The sequence below is a fragment of the Rhinoderma darwinii genome, chromosome 6 (genome assembly GCF_050947455.1).
Source record: "Rhinoderma darwinii isolate aRhiDar2 chromosome 6, aRhiDar2.hap1, whole genome shotgun sequence".
Lineage (NCBI taxonomy): Eukaryota > Metazoa > Chordata > Amphibia > Anura > Rhinodermatidae > Rhinoderma > Rhinoderma darwinii.
This window is the reverse complement of record NC_134692.1, coordinates 22,497,466-22,515,229: the sequence shown is the minus strand read 5'-3', so window position 1 is coordinate 22,515,229 and position 17,764 is coordinate 22,497,466. Positions and strand designations below refer to the sequence as shown.

Below are 17,764 nucleotides of genomic sequence, written 5' to 3'. Positions count from 1 at the left end.
ATGGCCACTAACGGGCTTTATTCTGATGCAGTAGCCTTTTACGGAGCCGCATCAGAATAAATAAACAGCACCGGGAGCAGTAAATCTCCATGCTTTCAGCTAGCAGATATAGCTGAGAGCTGGGAGCAGACCTGCTCAAACGGGCGAGATCGATATCAGTATCGACCTTTACCCGTTTAGCTCCTCAGATGCGGGTTTTAATAGCGAGAAGATCGCAGGGTGCCGGTGACTTCTATGGCAGTCGGGGGCCTAATAAAGGCCCCCAGGCCTGCCTCTAGTGAATGCCTGTTAGGCCATGCCAGGGGAATAAGGTTTTACACTGACAGGCACTAATACACTGCAATACAGAAGTATTGCAGTGTATTATAAAAGCGATCAGGTGATCCCATAGTGAAGTCCCCTAGTGGGACTAGTAAAAAAAAAGTTTAATAAAGTTAACAAATAAATAAATAAGTGATTATAATAATATTATTATTATTATTTATTTTTTTAAAAAGCAAAAAACGTACACATATTTTGTATTGCAGCATCCGTAACAACCCCAACTATAAAGTTATTACATTATTTAACCTGCTCAGTGAATTCTGTAAAAAATAAAATAAAAAACAATGCAAGAGTTGTTGGTTTCTGTGAATCCTGCCTTAAAAAAATGTGATAAAAAGTGATCAATAAGTCGCATGTACTCTAAAATGGTACCAATCAAAACTATAAGTAGTCCTGCAAAAAAAAAAAAAAGCCCTCATACAACTGTATCAGTAGAAAAATAAAAAAGTTATTGCTTTTCAAATATGGAGACACAAAAACAAATAATTTTGACAAAAAAGTGGGTTTTTACTGTGTAAAAGTAGTAAAACATACAAAATCTATATATATTTGGTATCGTTGCAATCGTAACAACCCGCTGAATAAACTTATTGTGTTATTTATACCACACGGTAAGCAGCGTAAATTTGGGCCGCAAAAAAGAGTGGCATAATTGCTGTTTTTCCCTATTTCCCCCCCCAAAAAAGTTAATAAAACGTAATCAATAAATTATATGTACCCCAAAATGTTGCTAATAAAAAATACAACTTGTTCCGACAAAAAAACAAGACGCAAAAATAAAGAAGTTATAGCTCTTGGAATGTGACGATGGAAAAATGTAAAAAATAGCTTGGTCATTAAGGCCTAAAATAAGCAGGTTATTAATTGGTTAAGATAACACTCCGTTGAATTATTTTATCGTGGCCCCCGCCTGGAAAATAAACCAAGCAAAAAGCAGGGCAGGTCATTCTCTTTCTGGATGATTTGTTGCCAAAATATCTTCTCCGATCTCGGACACCGTTATATCTCGTGACCGCATTGTGACTGTCCCATTCATATAGAGTCTGCTGTGTGGACCGGAAGTCCCCTTTACTATGAGTCTCACATTGAGCATCTCATAGGAATACAAGTGAAAGTGACTTTTAGTCAACACTGAAGACGCTGTAGGAATCAGGCAGTCACATTGCAGTCATATGACATAACGACGGCCGCGATTGTAGGAGATATTTCAGAACCAAAGCCACGTGGAAAGAAGATGACCTGCCCTACCCTTTACATGGTATACTTTCCAAACGGGGGCCATGATAATAGAATTCACTGGAGTGTTCCTGTAATGGGGGGCCCAGATCACTTTTAGTTCACCACTGTGAAGAAAGGATGCATTTCTACATAAAATTGCACATTTACATGACATTCGAGGTCTGGAGAAAGGTTGGTGACAACAATGGGTGCCCTCATGGCAATAATTAGTAGCTGTCACTTTAGAATTGTAATTTATTTATTTTTCTTGACAAAAGTTCTATAGATAAAAGTTCCAGTTTCCAAGAAACTGTTAGAAAGGGAAAAATCTTTTCATAGCATCTCCTGTAGAACTGAACTCTCTATGGAATGAACGCGGAAGAAGAATGACAGCAGTAGAGTCCGCTGTTGCCAAAGGAAGACGGATCAGCCGATCTCCCCAGCGACTACTGTAAATCACAAAGGCTGCAAGAGATGTGTGAATCAGGGACAGCTATTTCTCAGAAACCATGCAGAATAATTAAAATGGGAATACATTTAAAATATTGGCAAAAGTGTAGCTCTGAATCCATTATCCCAAATCTGTTTCATTTATCACCCCGCATAAATTATTCAGAAAAATAAGATTACTTAATTAGTCATGTATGTCTGTGGCTGAATTTGTTCATTTTATGCAGAATTATTAATAATCTTTATTCTTATTCAGTAGGGTAACAACCGTCGTAGAAGCCATAGCGGCTACTTTGGGGCCCATGGTCACATGGGAGCCCAGACCACTTGACACCACTTTCAATTCTATCTGTGTTCTCAGGGCGAAGATGCAATTGAATACAACGGTGGAGCAGGGAGCCGTCAGCTCCCTGCTAAACCATTCCCTCCCCAGCATAGACGCAGACTAGTGCAATGCAGTGACATCATCACGCCTGTGCCAAACTGTTGACTGTACAGGCCGAAAAAGGCCTGAAGAGTGAACTGCTCCGTTAGTTGTGGGAACAGGGTAAGGAGGCATATTGGTTTTATTATTTTAAGGGCACTATTTTTACTTGGGGTACCACTTAGGGAGCATGATTAATGTGAAGGGGAACTAAGTGGGCATCATTACAATGTGGGAGGCACTAAGGGGGCATCATTTCATTGTGAGGGCACTAAAGGGGCATGCTTACTGTATGGGGGGAACAAAAGGGATATTACTGTGAGGGGGCACTAAAGGGGTATTATTACTATGTGAGGGATACTAAGAGGGTATTATTACTGTGAAGGAGCACTACTACAGTTTGTATGGGGCACAAAGGGGGCACTATGACTGTGTAGAAGCGCAAAGGGGGCACTATGACTGTGTACTTCACCAACAGGCATTATAACTGTGGGCCACTATATCAGCGTGTGGCACTGTCTGTTTGCCATTATTATGTTTGGAGGCACTATTTTTGCAGCAGTAGGACACTGATAAAGGGGGCAGCAGGAAGGAAATAGTGTACACCGGAAGGGGAGGGTGCTGGAAAAGTAAAAAACTAAACACATTTGGGCAGTGAACTCTTCAGAGCACCAGTGTAGTCCTGGTATGTGACCCCCTGTATGGGCACTACATGGTGATATTATTGGTTATATTGGTTTTTGTGATACATATATGTGGTCATGGTGTGTAGAAATTATTTGGCCCTTGCATTGTAGTAATAGTTAGTAAGTGCATGACAGTTTATCTCTATATACAATCATATATACATTAGGAATTATGATAGGGCAAATTATTTGGGGTTAGGGTTGATGCACTTGTGGATACAGATTCCAGGCACCACAATGCTTTGCATTTTAAAGGGGTTTTCCACTTTCTAACAAGTGATGACCTATCGATGTTGACGGAAGCAGATGGCTCCGGTTAAAGAATAGCGGCTGAGCTGCAGTACTGCAGCTCCGCTCCTATTCACGTGAATAGGAGCAGAGCTGCAGTTCTGCCGAACGGGCGCTATGCAGTGGTCGGAGCCAGCTGCGTCCGGCTCCAACTACTGCATCTGGTTCCAAATATCGGTGGAGGGAGTTGCGGATCGGTGCGGGGTCCGGATCCCAGTTTTCAGAAAGTGGACAACCCCTTTAAAGTAGTTTCCGCTTAGTCATTTCTTATTCTTTTATATTGAGTAACAGATATTGGACCATAACTGGATGACGAGCTATTACAGTACTAATTAATGTGTCATCTGAAACTTTCTACAGACCTGAAATGGCATATGACTTTTCTTTTTATGCAGATTTTTTTATTACTCTATCTGTGGTAATTCTCATCAGCAGACACAGACGTCTTACACCTTTTAACACCACATCATTTTTGGTAACAAAATGATGTGCTAATTAATTTCTTAATACTTCTCTATAGTGGTTGGAGCTCTGGTTTTCTGATTCAGAGCTCCAGATCCTCTGCACAGACATAGATTTAAAACATAACATTCTAGATGCCTACAGCCACCACTAGAGGGAGGTTATTGCATACTGTCCTATTAATAAATGTGTGCCTCTTAATAAATCTGTTGCACTTTACTCCAGCTTGATTTTTATTAAGATTGGCGCAGTCTAATACAACTCCCCCTATATTTATACAAGGGAATTTGGAGCTTTGTATCAGTAAAGAAAGGCTCTGACTGCCATAAAGATATATTACAAAATTAATCAGCAAAGAATTTTGAACCTATTTGGATTATAAAAGAACATTATTGTGATCAAGTGTCGCAAAATACTTCAAGGCAGCTTCTATGTGAACCTCCACTTTATGCAAGCTGTATGGGACAATATTTTCAAGGCTTCCAATAGTCCAGTTCAGTATAACTGACCTGATTTCCTCCCATTCCATGACAATTGAAGATGCCAACTTTTTCATTTTCTTTGCGACCCATATTATCCAGACATTGGTTCGTTTCCACATTTCTGATCTATTAAAGAGAGCAAAGTTACGTAATGTTCGAACAGTTTTTGAATGTCAAATTTGTTACAGCACAGTAAAGGTCATAAAATAATCTAAATAAAGATAAATGGAGAAAAAAGTGGATAAAATTCTCCAGCGCTGTCCAATTGTTGTGTAATTGAAGGATTCAATGCAAGGCAAGAAGTTTAAATAAGATATATGTTTAACGGATAAGAATGCTATGCGTTACGAGATCGGACCGATCTCTTCATCAGGCAAAGAAACATACAGACACGATGAATATCTTATTTAAACTTCTTGCCTTGGATTGAGTCCTTCAATTCCGCAACATTTGGACAGCGCTGGAGAATTTTATCCACTTTTTTCTCCATTTATCTCGATCTACTGAGGGAGCCCTGACAACCCCTGCACGCAGGGGCGTAACTAGGAAAGACTGGGCCCCATAGCAAACTTTTGACTGGGGCCCCCCCTCCCCTGGGTGTCACACAACCCCCCCTTGTAGATAGTGCCTTTTTTACAAACCCCCCCTTTTGATAACGCCATACAGCCCCCCTGTAGATAACGCCATACAGCCCCCTTTGTAGATATCTACAGAGGGGGCTGTATGGCGTTATCTACAGAGGGGGCTGTATGGCATTATCTACGGGGGGGCTGTATGGCGTTATCTACGGGGGGACTGTATGGCGTTCCCTACAGGGGGGGACTGTATGGGGTTCCCTACAGGGGGGGGGGGCTGTATGGCACTATCTACAGGGGGGCTGTATGGCGCTATCTACAGGGGGGCTGTATGGCGCTATCTACAGGGGCGCTGTATGGCGTTATCTACAGGGGGACTGTATGGCGTTATCTACATAGGGGACAGTATGGCGTTATCTAGAGGGGGTACTGTATGGCGTTATCTACGAGGGGGCTGTATGGCGTTCCCTACAGAGGGGGCTGTCTGGCGTTATCTACAGGGGGGGTCTGTAGGGAACGCCATACAGCCCCCCCTGTAGGGAATGCCATACAGCGTCCCCCCTGTAGAGAACGCCATACAGCGTCCCCCCCTGTAGGGAACGCCACACAGCGTCGTCCCCCCTGTAGGGAACGCCATACAGCGTCGTCCCCCCTGTAGGGAAAGCCATACAGCGTTGTCCCCCCTGTAGGGAACGCCATACAGCGTCGTCGTCCCCGTAGGGAACGCCATACAGCGTCCCCCCCTGTAGGGAACGCCATACAGCGTCCCCCCTCCCAAAAAAATGCGACCTACAGTGTGTCCTAATAAAATACATGTATCCCCTATCCACAGGATAGTGGATACATGTGTGATCGCTTGCAGCGATAGGGAGAACGGGGGACTGAAAGTCCCCCAAGTTCTCCATGACTAACCTCTGACTTCCGGCGTCTGTGTCGGCAGCTCACTAAAAATGAAGGGAGCGCTGGTCACGCATGCGCACAAGCGGGACCGGCGCTCCATTCATTTCTCCGGAGCTGCCGACACAGACCCCGGAAGTCCGAGGTTTGTGATGGAGAACTTCAGGGGACTTTCAGTCCCCCGTTCTCCCTATCGCTGCCGGCGATCACACATGTATCCCCTGTCCTGTGCATAGGGGATACATGTCTTTTGTTTAATGGCAGAGCGGGGAGATTCCTCCCTGCTCTGCCGTACTGATCAGTAGCGTCCCGCTGTAGCTGCCATAGCGGCTGCTAGCGGAGCCTGCGGCCATGGTGGGGGCCCGTGTCGGCAGGCGACACGGGCTCCCTCATGCCGCGGGCCCCGTAGCAGCCGCTACTGCTGCTACGGCGGTAGTTATGCCACTGCCTGCACGGATTTACCAGCTGCAGTCCATTGAGACCATACAGGCACTTCTGGGTGTTGTGCTCCTAGCACAACACCACAAGGTAAGCACAACCGCCTACCCCCGACACTTTGTCACTTTAAACAAGAGATGATGCACGATGTGCGCCGGGTGTTTTTTGTTTCTTTCTCCTTGTCTATAGATAAAATAATCTAAGTCATCCAATTATCCTGCCATGTTGATCCAGAAGAAGGAAAAACAACCACTAGGAGGCATAAGCCAATCGTTCTCACAGTAATCAAATCAAGTCCTACTGAAATAACATATATTATATAGTTAGTGAACAATCTCCTATGTATCTATCTATCTATCTATCTATCTATCTATCTATCTATCTATCTATCTATCTATCTCATATCTATCTATCTATCTATCTATCTATCTAGAAAAACAAATGGATCCAGCCGCACCGGTATGCTATGGGTGCAAGCCAACGGGATAAGACCACAATCCCAATGGTATATAAGACAAAAAATAGGCAGCACTCCGTTCAGATAGAGGTGAAAAAAGAGGGTACTTTTATTGTCCCATAAACAGTGGCAACGTTTCAGCTCCTTCCACTGGAGCCTTTCTCAAGCCTTCTTGAGAAAGGCTCCAGTGGAAGGAGCTGAAACGTTGCCACTGTTTATGGGACAATAAAAGTACCCTCTTTTTTCACCTCTATCTGAACGGAGTGCTGCCTATTTTTTGTCTTATATCTATCTATCTAACTATCCTATCTATCTATCTATCTATCTCATATCTATCTATCTATCTATCTATCTATCTATCTATCTCATATCTATCTATCTATCTATCTATCTATCTATCTATCTATCTATCTATCTTTCTAACAAATTATTTTTAAGAAGCTCCACTAGTCTCACTCAACCAAACACATTTTTGACGCTCTGGTTCCTTTAAGGCATTTTTCACCATGTAAAGCTCTTTTGATGCCATGGAGATTTGTTTTCCTTCTATGAATATTTCTGAGCGATATTCCTGGCAGAATACTGTCAATACCATGTATAAAATACACACGCCGCTTTCTGAGGAAATGCTAAATCACATCCTCTACACACATACACTATACTAAATTAGAAACAAAACACAACATAATTAAACACCAGGGGCCTTGTTTGTTGGAGCTGCCGTGATGTTTGAACTAGCACAAATGAGTTTGCAAGCTCCATTCATTATGCGCAATTCAGAAAGCTTTAAATAACCGCACAGAACGACTGGCGGCTATGGGGTAAATCACAAATACAATTTTATTTTGAAACGTTGACTAAACATAAGGGGCTAAAAAATCAACAGCGTTCTCTGTTGTATCATCTGTATATAGAACTTATGCAATCAATGTAGTTACTCACAGCCCCAAATTATTTGACTATCTAAAGGGCATGTGCTTCAAAAATGAGTAATAACACATGGATATCAGATTTATGAGTCATCCAGATGTGTAACTTGTAGCTCCTGGGCTCTAAAAACAAAATCTGTCTTCTTATGAGGCAGAGGGACCCTGGGCCCATTTAGGCACCAGGCCCGGTAGCGACTGCTACTTCTGCACGTTCTGTAGCTACATAGAGGCGCCCTCTTCTATGAAGTGGTTAATAATTCTGTTCAGCAGCTTGAAAAAAATCTCTCTTCTCTGACAACCAATATAGCCATCATTTTGTCGGTTGTCAAGCAACCAACTCTTCAATGATGTGGGAAGCGGAGGTTTAATAATACACAGAAGGACTCATGCCCCAAATTGGAAAGAAGTCCTCAGGCCCATACGTCACCTCCGTATGCCTCTGATTCCATACCATGTTCCATATTGCAGAGATATTCTACCCTAATAGAGAATACCTCCGTAATATGGTATCATACAGAGGCACCATGGAGTGCCTTCCGCTCCGTAGTACAAATTTGCCTAAAGGGGTTATCCGCGTTTATAAAATTGATAGACTATCTTCCGGATAGGCCATCAATACTAGATCGGTAGGGGTCCGACTCTCAGCACCCCAGCCGATCAGCTGTTTGAATGGGCCACGGCACTCGCCACTTGAATGTGACATTAGTTTAATATCTTGCACAGCCGCTACAAATGTAACAACCCATGCAAGTACCAACGAGGAGGAGAACAATGTAAACAATGAAGAGACTTTAAAACAGCTGATCAGCGGGGGTGCCGAGAGTCAGACCCCCACTGATTTAATATTGAAGGCCTATCTTGTGTATAGGCCACCAATTTTTGAAACCCAAATAAACCCTTTGAGCCATATCATTCCCATTGCTCTAAAATTGCTTCATTTTCAATAGTCTATGTAGTCAAGGCTGCTCATGCGTGATCTGTAATGCTGGTCACTTGAAATATAGAAAACGTAAATACAGATTATAAAGCGTGATCCCAGCAATCGGCTGATTATGCTGGAAATGCTGTGAACAGGTTAAAAATTATAGGAATTACAACTTTTATTTACTTTTTGTGTAAATTGGCAATTTATGGCCACAGGTGTCCAAGGAATTACAGCATTAATTTCCAAGTTCATTTTCCAAATATGATTTAATCCTAATTCTGTAAATCTGACAAGTGCAATGCAATCCATAGAGAATCAGGAAAAACAGCTTAACTAGATGAAATAGTAAAAATCAAGCATACCTCACCAAGAGAAAAGTAACGCCTTGGAATCTGGGAGTCTGGATAGATCGTTTCTAGGTACCAAGAAAATGGTTTACATTTGAGTCTTTGTCGAAGGGATTTCCTCTCTGTTACATCGCCATAATCAACCTTGACAACCCCTGGAACATTGGGAGAAAATACTCTTTACTTCAGTGTTTTCCCAATCTAATTGTGTCAGATAAACATTTTATCGTGATTTAGTAGCAAAACAAGTAAACAATTCAGAGAAAGCTGGGTGACAAACAATTTGATACTATTTCAGTTCACATATGGGCTGCTAGGCTTTGTTTATATGAATGTTATGGTATCTTTTATTTTTTTTATTGTCTTTTTATGTTACATTTTAGTTGCTTTGCCTCTCAAGCGAAGGAGTCTGCAGGGTTGGCTCATATCTGAATAAGTCTAGAAGCTGGAACTACATTTAGGGCTCTGACCAATCAGATTCAGCATAGTATTTTCTATAATTGACAAAACAGCTGCTTAGAATGAGGGTTGAACAACAGCAGAACCGTATGAATGCTCGTTCCTGATCATTACCCTGTGTAAGCAGTGCAACGATCAGCCGATAAACAAACAAATGCTCGTTCATTGGCTGATTGTATCATTTAGGCCGGGTTCACACGAGCGTGTGCGTTTTGCGCACGCAAAAACTGCGGCGTTGTGCGTGCGCAAAAGACACTTGACAGCTCCGTGTGTCATGTTCATATGGATGCGCGGCTGCGTGCTTTTCGCACAGCCGCCATCATTATGACACTCCGTTTGGATGTTTGTAAACAGAAAAGCACGTGGTGTTTTTCTGTTTACATTCATTCTTTTACTGCTGTTGCGCGAATCACGCGCATCCCACGAAAGTGCTTCCGTGTGGTGCGCGTGATTTTCACGCACCCATTGACTTCAATGGGTGCGTGATGCACGAAAAACGCCGAAATATAGAACATGTCGCGAGTTTTACGCAGCGGACTCACGCTGCGCAAACCTCACAGACAGTCTGCACTGCCCCATAGACTTGCATAGGTCCGTGCAACCCGTGTGAAAACCATGCGGGTTGCACGGACGTATAGCGGGTTGCACGGACGTATAGCGCGTTCGTGTAAATCCGCCCTTATGCAGCAAGATGTCGACATAATAGAAATGTATGAGGACGAAAGATCGTAGTACTGATCCCTCATCCCCATACATTACTGATGATTGATCATTGAAAGGAGCAATCAAGCACCGATCATTAAGCTCCCCACGTTGATTGGCGCTTTTTATCACGGCCCCTATCGGGCCGTGTAAGAGGACCTTAACTGAGCAGATCTGTCACTCAGCTTTCTGGCTGTGTAGTTTTGAAACCTCTTATAGCAGCAGTCTGGCTGTGTAGTCTGGACCTCCCCACAATAACAGCAGTCTGACTGTACAATCTGGAGCCTGTCTATATGCGTAAGTCTGGCTGTGTAGTCTGGACCGTCCCATATAACAGCAGTCTGGCTGTGTAGTTCGGACCTCCTTCTATAACAGCAGTCTGGATGTATAGTATGGAGCGCCCCTTATAACAGCAGTCTCGATATGTAGTATGGAGCAAACCCTATAACCACAGTCTGGCTGTGCAGTCCGGACCTCCCCCAATAATAGCAGTCTAGGTGTGTAGTTTGGTCCTTCCCCTATACCAGCAGTCTGGTTGTGTAGTCTGGACCTCCCCCTATAACAGCAGTCTGGTTGTGTAGTCTGGACCTCCCCCTATAACACCAGTCTGGTTGTGTAGTCTGGACCTCCCCCTATAACAGCAGTCTGGTTGTGTAGTCTGGACCTCCCCCTATAACAGCAGTCTGGTTGTGTAGTCTGGACCTCACCCTATAACAGCAGTCTGGCTGTGTAGTCTGGACCTCCCCCTATAACAGCAGTCTGGTTGTGTAGTCTGGACCTCCCCCTATAACAGCAGTCTGGTTGTGTAGTCTGCACCTCACCCTATAACACCAGTCTGGTTATGTAGTCTGGACCTCCCATATAACATCAGTCTGCCTATGTAGTCTAAAAAGCCCCCTATACCAGCAGTCTGGTTGTGTAGCTAGACCCCAATATAACAGCAGTCTGGTTGCGTAGTCTGGACCTCCCCCTATTACAGAAGTCTGTCTGTGTAGTCTAAAGAGCCCCCTTTAACAGCAGTCTGACTGTACAATCTGGAGCCCCTCTATAGCAGCAGTCTAGTTGTGTAGAAAGCTACATAGCACTATTTTATAGGATATGGTTAATTATATGACATATTGTAGTTTGTATTCAAATACAAGTTTACTCCACATTTATCTCATTCATTGCATTATCATCCCTATTGAAATTCCCAATGTACTGTCTACAACTATGAAACAACCTAAACAAACATTTCATTATACATGGAACGGTTTGATGTTTTAGCAATGGAAAATGCAATTTTAATGAAATACACTGATACAAGAGAATGGTAAACTGCAGGCATGACGGGCGCTCTCTCTAATTGCATTGTTCATGGATTTGTGTTTGGCATTCTAATCCATATGTCTTTGTTCTTGTTAATCTTTTTTGATGTTGCATTCTTTTAGATCCTTCTATTTATCTCTTAGAAGACAGAAGTAGGATGAAAACGAGTCAATTTCTATTAACAAGCTTATGTTTTCTGCTCTCTCACTGCTAGGTTATGAAAACTTACCAAAAATATATCAATAATGAGACGGAAAACTGTATATCTGGACCCTAATGGTGTCGGATCTTTATTACTTTTCCGAAAGGTCAACATAAAAGCTGTTTAGAAGTGTTTTCTCTAAGTGAAAACATTTCTTAAATTGCTTACATGAGTCATTAGTTATCCTATGTTGAAGAATTAACATAGGATGTGTAGTGGCTGCCCCCTTCTGGTGGTCCCTATGACAACACTTCCAATCCTCAGCTTCTCCGGGTAAGTGATGTCATTATTGAGGACATTGATGAGAATCATAATCAAGTTCCACATTAATGTTCAGATCTTATCTGTCGATATCTGTCAACTCCAGACGGATTTTCCACATCATTATTATCTAACGCATCACTGCCTGGTGGGGTCTGAAGTCCAAAAAAAATAATCATTAGAAGGGGAAAGCTGCTGCACACAGAGCCCTGGATCTAGAGGGAGCTTAGGAGCTTATTGTTTTAACATTGACTCCAGTATGCTGGGAGCTCCCTCTAGTGGTGGCTGCAGGCAGATAAAAGTTTATCATTTAACTTTGTCTATGCAGGGGATTTGGAGCTTTGTATCAGAAAAATGGACCTTAGACCTATGTACCTAACAACATGATACAAAGATCCTTGAAAACTGAACCACCCAAATGGTTAACTTAGAGCCAAGTAAACCACTGAGGTTGACTTATTTTTTTAACATTGCAGATGTAAACTGGAGAAAATTAATTCTGCACACCATTCAACCATTTCCGTCAGTAATTAAATTTTTATTTTCTCACCAATATGTCGATTTTTATTAAACCATTGACAAGTAAAGTTGAACGAAAATTACTTTCAGTAATGCCCCAACGTAGAAATCTTTAGCAACTATTCAGCGCTGGCAGCGTACTATAGACATAATTGAAAGTCAGCAGGATGTCAAATCAGTACCAGACATGATGGCGGAGCGCTAATCAATGTCAGATACTTCCTCTGAAAATATGCAACTTACTCTTCATTTACTTTATGCCTTAGCGGGACCATTTGTAAGTAAATGGACAAAAATATAAAAAAGGAGGAACCATAGACAAGTATCAACTGGTTGTGAAACGCGTCTGGGCCTGAAGGTTTAACTCCAGTGTATTAAACACTCTACAACCCTAGAATATATATGGGATAAAATCCCCCATAAGCTCTATTCACACTTCGTAATTGCCTTTCATAGGAGGTATACCTCTGACGAAGGCAGCGACATATACTGTATAAGCATACAGTGGCAAACGTTGCCCATAGGACCCCACGTGGTATTTGTTGTTTTTTTTTTCTACTGTATGACTCTGCATGGAATAGCATAGTCTACTACCGTGAAAAGAAGGCAGACATTAGAGTAGCAGTCACGGAGGAGTTTCTTGGCAATATAAAAGCACGAGTTGCAGGTCATGGAACGCCGAGGTGACTATACTATAAGCAGGTATAGTAGGGGGTATGTTATTACTTTATAATGCACACCTCAGCTGCTGAAGAACCTCAATTTAAAGAAGAGGAAATTTCTGTCCACTGTTGATTGATTCATATAAAACTCGATCATCCTTTTCATGAGGAAGGTCTGCAGGATCTGAGGTGTGTATTACGATGTTCTGCAGCATCTGAGGTGTGTATTACGATGTTCTGCAGCATCTGAGGTGTGTATTACGATGTTCTGCAGCATCTGAGGTGTGTATTACGATGTTCTGCAGCTTCTGAGGTGTGTATTACGATGTTCTGCAGCTTCTGAGGTGTGTATTACGATGTTCTGCAGCTTCTGAGGTGTGTATTACGATGTTCTGCAGCATCTGAGGTGTGTATTACGATGTTCTGCAGCATCTGAGGTGTGTATTACGATGTTCTGCAGCATCTGAGGTGTGTATTATGATGTTCTACAACATCTAAAGTGGATATTATGATGTTCTGCGGCATCTTTGGTGCAAAAAACTGGTGAGGGGTGCTATTTGCAAGGGGAATGTGTGGCACTACATACATTGGGCTGTGTGGCACTGCATACAAGGGGAATGTGTGGCACTACCTACAAGGGGGCTGTGTGGCACTACCTACAATGGGGCTGTGTGGCACTACCTACAAGGGGGCTGTGTGGCACCACCTAGAAGGGTGCTGTGTGGCACTACCTAGAAGAGAGCTGTGCTACCTAGAAGGGGGCTGTGTGGCACTACCTAGAAGGGGGCTGTGTGGCGCTACCTAGGAGGGGGTTGTGTGGCAATACCTAGAAGGGGGCTGTGTGGCACTACCTAGAAGGGGGCTGTGTGGCACTACCTAGAAGAGAGCTGTGTGGCACTACGTAGAAGGGGACTGTGTGGCACTACCTAGAAGGGGACTGTGTGGCACTACCTAGAAGGGTGCTGTGTGGCACTACCTAGAAGGGGGCAATGTGGCACTACCAAGAAGGGGGATGTGTGGCACTACCTAGAAGGGTGCTGTGTGGCACTACCTAGAAGGGGGCAATGTGGCACTACCAAGAAGGGGGATGTGTGGCACTACCTAGGAGGGGGCTGTGTGTCACAACCTACAAGGGGCTGATGGTCATTTTACTGTGAGTAAAGGGTCTTCAACTGGTTTCTACCACCGACCTCCAATTGAAATTAATAGGAGCAAGAAAAAACCTGGAGTCTGGAGTGCTTTTTTTGCATTAGCTTCAACGACTTATAAAAAATGCAGGTAAAAAAAAAGCAAAAAATAAAAAAACTTCAAATAACTCTGTCAATTCAAAATCTGCCTCAAAATTCCTGAAGGAATTTTGAGGCAGATTTTTTCTGCCTTACAAAAAACCCTGTGTGCGCATACCCTAAGAATGTAGTGCTTGTTTTTAGCCGTTTTCTGTCTTTCTCTAAACTATTTTTGGTAGGGGTGCCCTGAGGACATTTTCTTTTTTCAGGGGTGCCTCGAGTCCGAAAAGGTTGGGAAACTCTGGTCTAAATGTTGGACAGATTAGTATATCTTCCCCAACAAGTGGTTGGCACACGAGAAGGAACTTCTTATAAAAGTAATCTGGGACAGACTGTTTCTTTGGGAAGAGATAAGCAGTGCCTATATAGCGCCGCTCATCTCTGTATACTTGTCAGGTTCCGACATCAGAATCTGATGTTTATACAAATATTATTTACAGACATGAGCATGGAAAATTTGTGTTCTTGAATTATAAGCAGATAAATATATTTAGAATTAATCTTAGATTTCATCAGTAGCTTTGCTTACCAGGACATAATGTAGTCATTGGCAAGTGCTAAAATCTGGATCTATAGTCAGAAATGACAGATTACATTTTTAAGCAATTTTCAATTTCTGAGGTCTCCACAGACGATAGCCATATATGTAACATTGCTACTAATATCAGTCACAGATCATCTTAAAAAATGGAAAGTAACGCTCAAGGAAAAAAATAGAACTGCAGATTTTTTTTTTCAAGAGGGAAAGATCCCAACCCCCAAAGTTATTTTTATCTGGTCCCCATCATTCCAGAGATCCATGAGGGTCTTCATAGAGATTACTTCACCACGACGGCATGTTGAGGTTCCAAGCAGCGGTTCTCATGAGACGCTGAGGATCCTAAACAGCAAAACAGGTTCCTGGGCAGATCAAGGTGTAATTTAAGATCAGTAATTAAAAAAGTAAAGGAAAGTAATTCCCATTACCCAACAATTTACATAGATCTGGGCTGGCAAATTTACATAAAGGTTTAACCCTTTCCCAACATTTGATCTACACTTACATCATATCCGGGAAGGCTGAGTGGTGCGGGCTTACAGGCTGAGCATGCTCCATACTCAGCGAGTGTCAGCTGTATGTTACAGACCATACTTCAAGGGTAACTAAACTTTCAGAAAACTTCTGACATGTCATAGTGACATATCAGATGTTTTGATTGATGGAGGTCCAAGCACTGAGACCCCACTGATCACTAAAACAAAGCAGCAGAAGCGCTCGGGTGAGCGCTGTGCCGCTTAGTTTCTGATTGGCTAAAGCTGAGCAGTTGGTGTACAGGCCCATAGACTTTCTATTGAGTCCGTACACCAACTGCTCGGCTTTACGAAAAAAGTTGATCATAAACGAAGTGGCTCAGCACTCACCCAGGCGCTTCTGCAGCTTTGTTTTAGTGATCGGTGGGGGTCTCAGTGCTCGGACCGCCGACTGATCAAAACTTCTGACATGTCACTGTGCCATGTCAGAAGTTTTTTCCGAAAGTTTATTTACCCTTTAACTGAAACGGCCGGTATCAGCGATAACTCCGTGGGCAACAGCGACCACAGCATCTAAGCCATTAAAAAGTTGGGGGCCCCCTTCATCAGCCCATCGAACCCCGCGACGCGATCGTAGAGTGCTGATGGTAATCTGGCGGTGTATGTGGCAGGGCTTATAGAGTTAGTCCCATCTTTATAAATATATTTATTTTGCTCAACCATGTAAAGATATACATTTTTGTAATTACCTTTATTTTTCTAAATGATGTACCTTTCCTGGGATTTCGTCTCAAAGTCTTGTTCATTGCATCTTTGCTTATTCCTCGTTGTCTAGGGATCCGGCAACCACTGCTTTCCTCTAGCGGTGGCCGCGTCTGCGCAATGATATCCTCTCCGTCCCTAGGAGAGGATGTCAGTGTTCTCGTGAACGCGCTTATACGCACATTAGATGCCGGCCCGGCCACTTCTCGGGTGGATTCATCAGCGGTCGGATCCAGGTCCTGCCTGCTAGGTAGGTGTTCACACAGGGGGGGAGAGGTTGTCGCGAGGAGGGAGATGTAGCTTATCGCGAGGGAGGGCGTTGTTGCCACGAAGGGGGGAAGTGGCTCTCTGCGAGGGGGGAGGGGGTTACCGCGAAGGGTGGGGGGTGGGGTGCCGTGAAATATAAAGTGGCACTATAAAAGGGAATAGGGGGGGGTTGTCTCAACCACGCTTGCCATGCCTGGTTGAGACGATCGTTCTCCCGATGCTGCTAGAACTAGATTATCTATAAACGTCGGGAGCGCGCACTAATAGAGCAGAGCGGCTTGATTGACTTCGAGCCGCACACGCCCCTTTTAGAAAAGATAACCAGCACTAGCTGAATTAGCTAGTTGGAGAAAAAGGTAGTTAGGGAAGGAATATTTAAAAAAATATTACAACACTAGATTTAGAATTTTATTTAGGTTTCGGATGCATTTAAAAAAGAAATATATGACTCAACTTGGGAATAACCCTTTAATAGGAGCCGGTAAAAAAAAAAAAATACTATGAACTAAAATACCTAAGTATTGCAGTGTATAGCACCAGTGATCAAAAAGAGTTAAATAAAAGTTTTTATATACAAAAAAATAAACATATAAAAACATATAGAAAACTCTTTATCGCCGTGTCCATAAAAGTATGAACTATTTCAATATAAATGTATATAACCCACACGGGGAACACCATAAAAAAAATTAGAACGGCAGAATTTATTTTTGGTCACCACACCTCTCCCCAAAAAAAAAAAGAAAAAGTCACATGTACCCCAGAACGGTACCAATAAAAATGAAGGCTCACCCGCAAACAAGAAAGCCCACACCGCTCAATTAACGGAAAAATAAAAAATGCCATGGGTCTTTTTTTAACAAATAGTTTTTTCTTTGTAAAAGTACTAAAACATTAAAAAAAACTTTAGAAATGTGGTATCGCCGAAATCGTATTGACCCACAGAATAAGTGAACATGTTGCTTTTACCGCAGTGTGGACACCAGAAAAAAGAAAAATGGCTAAGGCGGTTAGGGGTTAAACATTTTATATGTACAATTTATATAACCCATCTATACTAAAAAAGTTCCGCAGCTTGCAGCATTTGCAGCATTGTCCAGCAGGTGGCGCTGTTTCTCTAGTCTTCCAGGCAGCATGAAAAGTTCATAGAACAAAACTGAGATCCAATGTACTTCCCCGGCTGTCAATCAATCCCTTTCCTCTGTTAGATTTAGGGATTTCTCTTTTCTGCTATAGATTTTCCATTACTAAGAAACCAGACAAGAATATAAGAATCGGTCCTGCCAGACTAAGCTATAAAAGCGACATTCAGGGCACATCTAAAGCTCTTAGCAAAAGGAGAAAGAAACAGGGAGGACAATTGTTTCCACAAGCAGCTTAATAAAAAGATATTGGATTAACCGTAGGACATAATATGAATCCA

General features: G+C 42.7%; 1 protein-coding gene across 5 annotated transcripts in view; it reads right to left on the bottom strand.

Annotated features, from left to right (window-relative positions):
* Nucleotides 1–17,764, bottom strand: part of GALNT13 (polypeptide N-acetylgalactosaminyltransferase 13) — a 208,128-nt gene that overhangs the window by 45,536 nt on the left and 144,828 nt on the right. For all 5 annotated transcript variants that reach the window (XM_075829297.1, XM_075829298.1, XM_075829299.1 and 2 more), the window contains exons 8-9: nucleotides 8,918–9,057; nucleotides 4,362–4,460 (exon numbers count right to left, since the gene is read on the bottom strand). In XM_075829297.1, the coding sequence (XP_075685412.1) occupies nucleotides 4,362–4,460; nucleotides 8,918–9,057 (239 nt within the window). The remainder of the gene's footprint in view (nucleotides 1–4,361; nucleotides 4,461–8,917; nucleotides 9,058–17,764) is intronic.